Below are 12,429 nucleotides of genomic sequence, written 5' to 3' on the forward strand. Positions count from 1 at the left end.
TAATGTTTTGGCTGAAATCCACATCGTTTATTTATTCAACAAACAACTGAGTATCTTCTATGTTTCAGGCCATGTCCTTGGCACTGGGAATGGAGATAAACCCTGGCCCTCAAGGAGCTCACAGTCTAGTAGGGAATAAATAAATACAATGTAGAGTATGCAAAGGGGACCACTAGGGGAGGCAAAGGGCAGAGCAGTCCAATTCTATGGTTAATGTCCACAGGAAAGGGAAATCTGGCTAATGGATGTTTTTTGTGAAGAACACATAAGGCAATGGTTCTCAAAGTGTGGCTGGTGAATAACCTACATCTGGATTATCTGGAGCACATATTGAAATGCAGATTCCCAGCACTTTCTGCAAAGATTATGATTCAGCAAGTTGAGGTTTGGGACTTGAGAATCTGCATTTTGATTCTACTGCAACTTAAAGTTTGAGAACTTGTAAGATAAGGTTTGCTCTTTCAACTGGAATAAAGAACGATCTGTACATCTGTAATGGTAATTTGTGTTGGTGAGAGGCAGGGGAAGTAGAGAAGAAAGGAATTGGCATTATTAAGCTCTATTGTAGTCTATGTATATTAATTTCTCACAATGATCCTATGAGGTAGATACTATTATCCCCATTTTACAGATGAAGTTTAATTTGTTCAATATTATAGAGCTAATGAATCACAACACTGACATCTGAACCCAGATTTATTTAACTCTAAAACCTTTCTACTTTTTAGAATACCATGGGGACAAATTTACTGATTCATGTTACAATTTTTCTTTTAGTTCTTTGCCAGATCTTGCTAGGTAAATATAAAGAATGGTGCTTTGATCATGTCTCACATGCAATGTAACTGTCCATGAATACATCCTTCTTTGGCAAGTGGGGATTCAGGGCAAAGCTGGTAGGAACGATAAAATGAGCAGCCATCTTTTCCTATCATTTTCTCACCTTCTGGTAGAGATGTTATGAAATGTACTTTGTCTAAGAACTGGATCCATCTTGGGGGAAAAGCAAACATAACTAGATACCCATGTAAGCAACTCCATCCGATGCTTAAGATTCCTGGGACTCAAAATATTCAGACTCAAGTTTCTCAAAAAATGAACTGTTAAAAACCAAAGGCAGGTACAGAATTTGCATTAGGAAACAGCTCAACTTTTAGAGAAGGTTAAACACTCTCTTTCTTTCTACACACAGACTCAGTAGTACAAAATAGACATAGCTCAGAAAATAATGGGAAGTTCATCTCATTTAAAGAGCTTGGAGACAGGCCCAACCGTAATGAAGAAAACACACACAAACTGCAACTACTAGTTACAGTCCCATTCACCATATTCAGTGTCATACAAGCAGATCTCAGGCAGGAGCAGCAGACAAAGTGGAACATGTTAGAGCAAGAAAAGGCATCACAAAGGCAGCTGACAACAATAATGGGCAGGGGTGGGGTGGGTAAATATGGTACCTCAGGTTCAGAAGGCTGGTATGTAACCACCACCCTCTTTTGTCACTGAGCTTGGAGCCACAACAGTGACACTATCAAACAAATGTGACTTTTCCAGTGCTGGAGAGCTCCTTTCTTATTTTTGGTGTTTCAAGCAACTGAGTCCAAAGGAGAGTTTTGATCAAATCAGCCTATAGCACTGACACTACGAACAGCACACAGCTTAGATGTAACTGTTTAGTGTAACGAATATTATAAGCCAGACTTTATTTTATTGCTATATTTTCTCCATATCTAATCCGGGAACATTTTCTTCCACCTACTTTTTCATATAATACTGGCACGACTAAAGAATTATTTAAAAATATATATACATACATACAAAAACATGCATATCTAAATTGATCCTCTCCTTACAAAAAAAGTTGATTTATTTACACTGCAATGATTCACTCCCTCCAAATACACAGCTTCTAAAAGGCAGAGTTAGAAGAGAGGTGCCACGAACAATTTTAAAATATGTGGGCACTGTACCTGTGGGTTTAACTATACCCGAAATCTACTGATAGTTCAAACCAGCTACACTAAAGGCAACTCTGGGGGGCATCTAGATGGAGTCTTAACCCTGACTGCAATATTTGGTTGTTGTAGAGTCTAATCAAGATATTTGGGTTATGTCTTTGGCCAGCCAACTGGCACATGGGAAGGGTATGTAAAGCCCAAATCTAACTATAGCAGGTCTTCAACCTTATTATCCTGTCACAAATTTATAAAGATGAGGAACTAATCATTTGGGAGCTGTGTGGTCAAATTGGCCAGAATGCAAATGCACTTTTAACAAACCATTACATTGTGTAAAATCAAGTCAACCCTCCTGGGGATCCTTGGCTATCTCTGGTTATGATCTCAAACACTTAAAAAGGAAACCTCAAGTATGCTAAGAGATAATAATTAGAATGTTTGGGTACCTTCGTTCCTGAATATCAAGTAATAGGGCTCACCTCCATGATTACCTCTTGTATAAGCACACAGGGTAACTCATGAGGGGCTGCTCATTACAGATGTTGCGCTCCTGAGAGTTTAAGGGAGTGAGTGAGCTCTAGATGATCCAGGGTTGATTAGGCTCTATAAAGAGCCAACCCTTATAGCTCTAAGTCTTATCATGTTTCTGGGCACATTTCAGTTCCACTCCAAGTCCACTTTGTTCCAATTCGGCGATGACAGACATATATTTGAACTCATTTGGTCTGAAGTTAAAGGTCTCCACTAACTCATATGTCTCCTTCCGATCAGTGGCATAGAAGAGCTGAACTTGGTTGGCAATGCACTGTGCCTCAGCAACGCTCTGTAAGGTAAAAAGAACAGTGAGGTCCCTCCTTACAGAGGGCCACAAAGCTCTGTGTCTGAGTCCTGTGGCAGGTAGGGGCTCTTACCCAGGAGTCACTGCTTAGAAAGCTTCTCTGACTCCCAGAACTCCCAAGTCTTAGTTAGGTGCCTCTTCTGTGTACCCAAATTGCCCCATGCTTACCTCTATCACAGTATTTATGATATTGTTTTGTATTTATCCTTTTTCCCATTTTTCTTTTTTGTCTTTCTTCCCTAGTATGAATTCCTCAAAGTATGTGCTTGTTTTACATCCCTGCACAGTGACATTTGGTGAATGTTTGCTGAAAATTAATGCATATGCTCAAAATTTCCCTCTTTATTCAGTTCCTTTATAACCATTAAGCATATTTCAGGACGGGGTGGTGTGGAGAGCAATAGTTACCCAGCTTTACGTTCTTAACTAACCAGATATAGTCGAATAAAACCTGTTCCTGATACCACCTTGGTTCGAAAACTAGTGCCAAAGCCAGCTGTGATAGTTTTTTAATTTGTCCACAAATTCTATGGCACTCCTCCCTTTGATGGAGGCTAGTTTCCCTTTCCTTGAGTGTAGGCTGTACCTACTGACTTGCTTTAACAAATGGAGTAGGTGGAATGATGGAGAATGACTTTTGCTATAAAGTCAGAAAAGACATTGTAGCTCTTGTCTTGCTATCTTGATGGAATCACTTCTCTCAGAAAGTCAGTTGCCATGTCATGAGGACATTCAAGTAGCCCTACAGAGAAGCCGCTGTGGCAAGGAAATGAGGCCTCCTACCAACAGCCATGTGAGTAGGGTCAGAGATGGATCCTCCAGTCCAATTAACCTTCAGATGGCTGTAGTCCTAACCAATGTCTTGACAGCAACTTTATGAGACTGAGCCAGAACCACCTAGCTATGCTGCTCCTGAATTCCTGACCCACAAAAACTATGAGGTAATAAATGTTTGTTGCTTTAAGGTACTAAGTTTTGGAGTAATTTGCTATGCAGCCATTTATAATCCACCAGCAGAGCCCCAGGGAAGAGAAGGGGCCACTTTCTCTAAAGCTCAGAAGTTGGGAAATGGTGACCAGACCACTCTATGTAACAGAGGTGAGGTCAGGACATAGGCTACACTCTTGAAACCTTACAAAAGACTTACTTCAAAGAACTCTTTTTTGCTTCCTATACATTCCTCAGTTCTAGTCAGAAGCACTTATTCACCATCACTGTGTTCATATGGTCAAAACTCAACCCTAAAAGATAATGGAAAATTCCCACTAAAACTGACTGTCAAAAGTGTGCTATGTCTAGCTACAGAATGATGAAGACGGGTTTATAAATACCCTGGGCCGCTTTATCTCTGTTCCCTCCTGTGGGGCTTTCAGGTCATTTTCTCACAAGCAGGCACTAATCTCTGAGACTAGATCTTCAATCAAAAGCCTTTTTCCAAAATGCTAGCTATTTCAAATTAATAGAATTTCAGAGCTGTAAGGGACCTCAGAGATCACACAGTTCTCATTTAATAAGCCAGGAAATCAAAGCAGATGAAGTCTAGGGATGGGCCCAAGGTCATGTGGCTAGCAAGTGGCAGAGCCAGGACCAGACCTCTGTACTCCCAGGCTAGTACTCCTGATACTGTTTTTTTTTTTTTTTTTGGCAGGGGGTGGGGTGGGGGTGGAGATAATTAAGATCGATCAAGGTCAATAACTTTATTAATTTTACCTTTCTTATATTTAAACCTGCCTCAAGAGCAAACCATTTCTAAAGCAAGTGCATTGTTATAATCTGATGCAGATATCACCATTCTCTGAGGCCCTGAACTGTAGGGCCTCTGACAATCAACTTTTATTTGAGGCTTAGGATGGTGGAGGTGGGGTAATCTCAGCTGGGTTCACTTTAGAATAATACTATTTCAACTGAAGAGTCCTAGGGGCTCTGTGGAGGTAACCCCGGTCTCTTCATTTTTGTTTCAGCTGTTATACCCTGGGGTTTTATATAATAAGATTGTTTGGATGAAAGATTCCTCCCATTAGTTTGAAGACCACTAGTATGGTGGGTAGGGAGATAAGGCACTGGGAGCTATGTGCATCTATCTCTCAACAAGGGTTATGGAAAGTACCCCTCTTCTTATTTACTCCCTACCTTTTGTTCTCTTAACTCTCAATGTGAAGCAGTAGTCTCTTCCCTTTCCAAGACCCAAGAAGATAAACATATGAACTCCCTGTGTTGCTCAATAAAGAGATATATTAACAAACCTGATTTCTCCTTCTCTTTCAATCTTCATAGCTATGATCAATTTACCAAGTCCTGCCCATTTTGTCCCCTACATATTTCTGGAGTCATTCTCTCTCCTCCATTCCTACTACCACTGCTCTTGTTCGGGTCTTTACAAACTTTTGCAGAGACTATTTCAACTGTCTTCTAAATGATCACACTGACCAGGCTAGAATTAAAAAGTATTTAGGAAATAAATAGGTTAATGGTCTTGAAATAACAACTATTTTTGTTCAAAACCCTAACTGTACATAATACCCCAAGTTATTTTATGCCTCCTAGCATTTACTTATGTTACTTGCTTCATCTGGAACATTCTCCGCCCCCTCCCACCTTTCTTTATCTGGCTAAACTCTGGCTCATCCTTGAACATTCAGTCTAGGTGTCATCCTAGGAAGTAAGTCTTCTTCCTCCTTCTGCGTCAGGGAGCCCTACCCCCAAGAACGCTGTGCATGTCTCTATCCTAGCACTTACTGCATTCCAGTGTAATCATCTATTGATAGAGGCATGGAATGAGATAAGGCTTTTGAATATTCTACCATATTTCTGGCATTAAAATTAATTAGTTAAGAAACCTCTAGTTTCCATGTATTTCTATTCATATGCTTTATTGTATTTGGAAATACTATGCCTAAAGTACAAACTCATGCATGAGTATGCAGACCATATATTAATATTACAATTTTAGGTTTCCTATCTCTGAATCACATACCTCTACAATAACTTCTAATATGTCTAGTTCTCTATAGCAGCTCCTCGAATAATGTCACTTCATTCAATGTCAATTTGTTATAATGTTGAGAAGATGCTGTAGGAACTTAACTGTTGTTTGGATCAATTATCCTATGGTAAAACTGGTTTTGCTTTCTATTGTTTTGCTGCAGTCCCAAGAACCTATTGACAACATTAAATGACGATTTATTGTACTACACTGGAAATTCACAGTCAAGTGGACTTATACAAGGCAAATATATGTTGTCTGGTGTGCTATTGAATGTTATAAGGCCAGAAAGAAAATTTTAATGATGATGGGGACTGTGCAGCAGTTTGAGACTACCAGAGCAAGGTGGTAAAAATGCCAAAGCAGAAAGGGCTTCCTCTGATCACTAGAGTCCACTTTTAATATGGTTAAAGGCTGTGCTTTGCTGAAGACCAGAAAATAAAATACAATCTCTATGTCACTCACGCCTATGTCAAATCTTAAGCCAAGTCATTATCGGTAACTATATCCCCTCCAAATCTCAATTTGAAACACCCACACTTCATCTACTATTTCCTATTTTTTAAGCTCACCCCCAACTTCAAAAATCCTTTAACTCCACCAGGACTCATAATTCTGTCTCTCACTTTCCTTATGTTTTCACTTCCCTCTTTATCCAGTTTGTATTCCATGGTCAATAATTATAATCATTCCTTTGCATTTACCTTTAACTCCTTGGTTCCTACCTTACTTCGTTAAACCATGTGGCTAAACAATAACCCTAGTTAAATCCAACCCTCATCCCTCTCTTTCTCTGCTTGTACCCCCACAGCCATTCTGTCTTCCATTTTCCTAGACCATGAGTTGGCATACACTTTCTGCAAAGTGATAGACAGTTAATATCTTAGGCTCTTTGTTGCAACTACTCAACTCTGTTGCAAAGCTAAAGCAGCCATAAGTAATACGTAAATAATAATCATGGCTGTGTTCCAATAAAACTTTACTTACAGGCATTGAAATTTGAATTTCATATACTTTTCACAGGTCACAAGTCACAAAATATTATTCTTCTTTGTTTTTTTTTCCCCTGATAATTTAAAGATATAGGACACATCTTAACTCATGGGTCTTCTAAAAGCAGACAGTGGATTAGATTTGGCCCACAGGCTGTAGTTTGCTGACTCCATGTCCTAGACAACAATTTCACACTTTCTTTTTTCCACTCAAATGTCCAACACCTATTCTCTCATCCTCACTCTCAGCTAAGGACCTTACTTTTCTCTAAGCAATCTGGAGAGAACTACTATAGGTTACTACCGCCTCTATCCATTTAACTCTGTGCCATGATATCCTGGCTTTTCTATTGTTATATTTCTGGCAAAGATCAACCCCTCATTTCCAGACTTACCCACCCCAAAATATCACTTCAACAATTCTCTTCTTTCTCTACATTATCATTTCCCTTTCTACTAGATCTTCCATCTGCATACAAATATGTTATTTCTTCCATATTTAAAACAAAAAAGTCTTTTTCCCACTTTTTCCCCTCTAATGCCTCATTTTCTCCTTTGCTTCACACAAACACCCCCTGAAAGATCTGTTTCTGCTTACTCTTTCTAATTTCTCTTCCCATCCTCTCTTAAATGCATTCTAATCATGCTTTTATCCTACCACTCCTTTGAAACTTCCCTTATAAAGGTCCTCCATGACTTCCATGTTGTGAAATGTAGTAAATTCTCAGTCCTCATTTCATTTTCCCTACCAGCAAGTGAGATTTATTCCTTGAAACATTTTATCTTAGCTCCCAGCACATTCTACCATCTTAGTTTTCCTCCTGACTTGTTCCTTTTAAGTCTTTGCTGATGCTTCCTCATTTCTGCAGGGTTTAGTTCTTAGACCTCTTCTCTTTTTTTTTATCTTCATTTACTTCCTCAGTGTTTTCGCTCAGTCTCATGGCTTTAAATAACAATCTGTATGCTGACAACTGCCATATTTATACCTCCAGCCTGGACTTCTCCTCTGAACTTCAGGCTCATTATATCTAACTGCCTATGACTTGGATATTTAACAGGCATTTCAGATTTAATGAGTCCACAACTGAGCTCCTAATCTTCCTTCCAAAACTTTTCTTCCTGCAATCTTATAAATCTCAGTTAACGACAACTCAATTTTTCTGGATAATATTCTAGGTACCTTCCAGTTGAGTGTGATGGGTAGAAGGAAGAATAGGGAAAATAGCACTCAACAGCTTCAGGAATAATAGACAGGGAAGTAGAGTCCCAACTATGTCCAAGACTTGGGACTTACTGCTACTGTGAGATACTAGCCAAGTATCATCACTTTTTCTTCTCTACATGCAGTTGGTAAGAGAGGAAAAATAAGTGGTTGTTGTAATAAAGAATCTCAAGAAAAAAATTGTCATGGAATTGGCCAGTCTCTTGAGGACAATCCTGAACTTAAACACTGCCAGATAAATGAGACCGAAATGACTAAAGAGTAGACAAACAGGGTGGTTGTATAGTAATATAAAACTGCTCCTGGCACTAGAGGGAACAAACACAATGGATATCACTACTTATGGGCATATGGTTGATGCTCTATCCCAGGGAATGGGAAAATGAGCAAAGGAAATCACTGTGTATGATACATTTGTATATGTGAATGGTGTGGAGGAAGATAAAAGATTGAGAAGTTTTCTAGACTGATCTCTTCCCTACACTTAAGAAGCCATTTACTTGTTCAGTCTCTTACCTGAAAGCCCTAGGCCAGATGTGCTTTGGAGTCAGAATTTTTAGATTTTATAAAGGTAACAGGTGCAGACAGTGTTTACAGAGTGTTTGGACTTCAAAATTGTGAATAAGTGATTGAGGACTTGAAGTAACTTCAACTTGGAAGAGCTTGATTAAGACAAAATAATTGTCAACTTTGTGTAATAAACAAATACAAGTAGGTCTCTGGAATTTTACCTCTCATGAACTTTGGCCAAAGAATAAATACCTTCAGGGCTACCAGGTAAATCCAAAGAGGTAAAAGTTGATACCTACAAGAAATGTGGAATCCATTTCTGCTGTCATCAGCACGATGCCCTTTTCTTCCTTAAGTTCAGGGTAGTGATATAAAATCAGCTGGCTGGCTGCAGCTTCCCCTCGGGTCTGTAAGGAGGAACACTTAATCAAGGCTCAGTAAGGTACCACCACAACAAAACTGCAATTTCAGAGCAATAGAGAGTCTAAAGGAAATTCTGGCCTTTATCAGCCCCTTGGGTGGCTAGTGAGTCGAAGGACTGGTATGTTGGGGAATAGATAGTCAGGCCTGCCAAGGCACAATGAAAGTGACATTTTGCACAGTGTTATTTGTGTCTTCAATTGAAAAAGGTTTGGCTCTTTTCCCAGAAAATGTTTACAGTAGGCAGTGAATCCTTCATCATGGTCATATATTTAAAAACAAAACAGCACAAGCAGCTACCAAATCAAGTTCTAAAGAAAGCAATATGCCTGTGTAATTGCCACATTTATGGACTAGCGCATTTCACAGCTGAAATCTACTCCCCTTGGCTGGCTCTGAAGACTTAGTTCTTTTAAGCTGTAGCAAACAGCTGGAGAGTTTGTACTTGGGCCAGATTCGTAATGTGCAGTTTTAAAATAAAATCTGGGTGGGAAGTAGGGGTAAAAGAAGAGTAAGAACATCATTATTTCATGAAGAATGAACAGGGCAGTGGTTATTAGACCTCAACCCAGACTAGGAAGACAGGCTGGGTTCAAAGCTAATGCCTTCATATAGTATAGGCGGAAACAACTATACATTCAAAAAAGATCTCTGGGTTTCATCTCTAAAATTTCAGCAAGAGTCCTTTTGATTATTAATACCTAAGTATTGCTAGGGTATTCTTTCTTTAAAAAAATTATTTAAATTAGTTTCAAGTATATAGTACATTGGTTAGATATCCATATAGTTCATAAAATGATCCCCCCAATTGCTCCCTTCCTCCCCTTGCCCTCCACCTAGCCATCATATTAATGCTAATTGCATTCTGCTAGGGCATTCTTAAGAGTTCAGCCGCTCAGTTCTATGATTCTACTATAATGATCATTTTGATCATAATTATGTTTCTGGATCTTTTTCTTATACTTGAACATGAGCTTCGTGAGGGCCAGAACTTTGTCTCAGGTATCTAGGTCTTAGCATAGTTTCCAACACAATAGCATAATGGTTAAGATCATATACTTTGGAGTCAATAACTTGGAGTCAATCAAACCCAGCTCTACCACATACTAGCAGTATGAACTAACTTCTCTGAGCCTACTTTCTTCTCTGTAAATAGAAATAATAACAGTAACTATCTCATGGGATATTTGTATGTGCCAAATAAATGATTGTTAGATGAATTATAAAATAACAAAGTGAAAGCTGCCCCTTCATTCTATGTTGTATTCCTTTTACCCCAACTTCAAAGCCATTATTATGCATGATTGGTTTTTTTGCCAGATCTGGCCTCCAAATATAGAATGTCAATCCTAGTTATGGTCTGATGTAAAATACTTTTATTTTAAAAGCTTCAAATGCTTTGGATCAAACATCTTACTCTAATAGTTGGGAAAAACAAAGAAAAAGGAATGAGGGAAGTAAACAAAACAACATCTATAGAATGGAAACTATGCATCTAACACCTTGAAAAGTGCTAATTTGACTAATAAAATGCACATAAGACATGGAGCCTACCTTAAAGTTAAAAAAGATAACCATTATAATTCACTCATGTTTGTTAAGTGAGGAGCATGCAGTAAATGTTATAGAGGTCTCAGTAGGCATAGAACATGTTTTGGAGTCTTTTCCAATTTTTAGGACTTGAATGGGGCTTAGAAAGCTAGCCCAACATACCAAGGATGACAATTCATCAATGCCACAGCAAGTACTGCTGGAAGTTAGTAGATAATGCTGTATTTTCAAGCCTAATCAAGGGCTCATAGTCCCATAAAAGGGTAGGCCTCTTTTCTCTAGGGGATGAGCACAAGCCACCTACCTGAATATTTATAAGTGCAGTGAAGTGGAGTTCAGTACTTGACCACTGTCCTACGAAGAATTCATAGCCTTCCCTTCTTGGTAGCGCACATAGAAACTGTGGAAAACAAATATACAAGGAAGTAGATGAATAAATAAAATCATTTGCTCTATGTCCAACCACCTGTATCATTCACTCCATTTCTTCAATATTTGGTTTAAAACACTTTTTTAAATTATGAAATTCATACATGATAACATAATAAACACACATATACTTCCCGACCCATCCAAGAAAGAAAACATTAAATATCCAATTAAATATCCAATTAGAAGCTCTTTCTGTAATCCATTCCAGTCCTATCCCAGAGTAACATCTATTCTGCATTTACGGTCTGTCATTCCCTTTCAGGTTTTCATACTTTTAGTGTGTATGTATATATCTACAGATAAGAAACAGTACCGCCGGTATGTTTAAAATGTAAATCTTATCAAACTGTATGTATACTTTTGCAACTTGCTTTTTTTCACTTCACACTATACTTCTGAGATTTATTGATGTTGATAAATATAAACTCTAATTCATTAATTTTCAGTTATACAAAATTCTCTATATAAATTTACCACAATTTATCCTTCTATTGATGAATATCTGGGTGTTTTTCAGTTTCTACACTTTCTAAAGCTGCTGAATTACCTTTTGTTCAAATTACTGTAATCAGTTCATACTCTATCATCTGTGGCTGACTTCAGGGCTCTAAACACCAAGAAATAGTTTTATGCTAGAGATATTTAGAACTGAGGATAAGTGGTGAAAAGAATGAAGCCAGAACACAACAAAGTATAATCAGTCCAACACACATTAGTCATGGAATCGTCTCCTTATTGCCAACCACTCAGGCTTAGTTTTATTATTAGATAAGAGAACCTCAGCGCCTATCTCATAGCTGGCCCCTCCCTTGTTAGGGGAAAATATTCTTTTTAGAGCTTTATTGAGGTATACTTGAAGTACAATGTTACACATATTTAAAGTGTACAACTAGATGAGTTTTGATATACGTATACTGCGAAACCATTACCACAATCGACATAATGAACATCTTCTCCAAAGGTTTCTCTGAAAAGTGTCTTTTGTAATTTATACCTCACTCTCCCCAACTGTCCCTAAGCAACCACTGATTTGGTTTCTGTCACTATTGGTCAGTCTGCATTTTCTAGAATTTTGTATGAATGGAACCACAGAATCTGTACTTCTTCTTGGTTTGGAATCTTTCACTTAGCACGTTTCGTGATCTATCTGTGCTGTTGCATATATCAATAGTTTTATATCATTCCTTCTTAGTGTTATTATTCCATTGTGTATATATACACACACCATGATTTTTTAATTCATTCACCTGTGATAGATTTGGATATTTTCAGTATTTGTCATTACGAATAAAGCTGCTATAATTATTTGTGTACAAGTTGTATGGACATATGTTTTCAGTTTTTGTGGGAAAATATCTAAGATAGAATGGCTCAGTAGTATAGCAGGTACATGCCTAACTTTTAAAGAAACTGTCAGATTGTTTTCTAAAGTGGTCATACCATTCTACATTCTTACCAGAGTTCTTGTTGCTCCATATCCTTACCAACACTTGGTATGATCTTCTTAATTTCAGTCTTGCTAG

At 38.1% G+C, this 12,429-nt stretch overlaps 1 protein-coding gene across 3 annotated transcripts in view; it reads right to left on the reverse strand.

The window, feature by feature from the left end:
* The window catches only part of ATPAF1 (ATP synthase mitochondrial F1 complex assembly factor 1), a 26,183-nt gene continuing 13,754 nt past the window's right edge, over positions 1-12,429 (reverse strand). For all 3 annotated transcript variants that reach the window (XM_039885310.1, XM_039885319.1, XM_039885328.1), the window contains 3 exons: positions 10,779-10,874; positions 8,803-8,910; positions 1-2,781 (listed from right to left, as the gene is read on the reverse strand). In XM_039885310.1, the coding sequence (XP_039741244.1) occupies positions 2,587-2,781; positions 8,803-8,910; positions 10,779-10,874 (399 nt within the window). In that variant the 3' untranslated portion in view covers positions 1-2,586. The remainder of the gene's footprint in view (positions 2,782-8,802; positions 8,911-10,778; positions 10,875-12,429) is intronic.

Source organism: Pteropus medius, unplaced genomic scaffold (genome assembly GCF_902729225.1).
Source record: "Pteropus medius unplaced genomic scaffold, Ma_sr-lr_union100, whole genome shotgun sequence".
NCBI lineage: Eukaryota > Metazoa > Chordata > Mammalia > Chiroptera > Pteropodidae > Pteropus > Pteropus medius.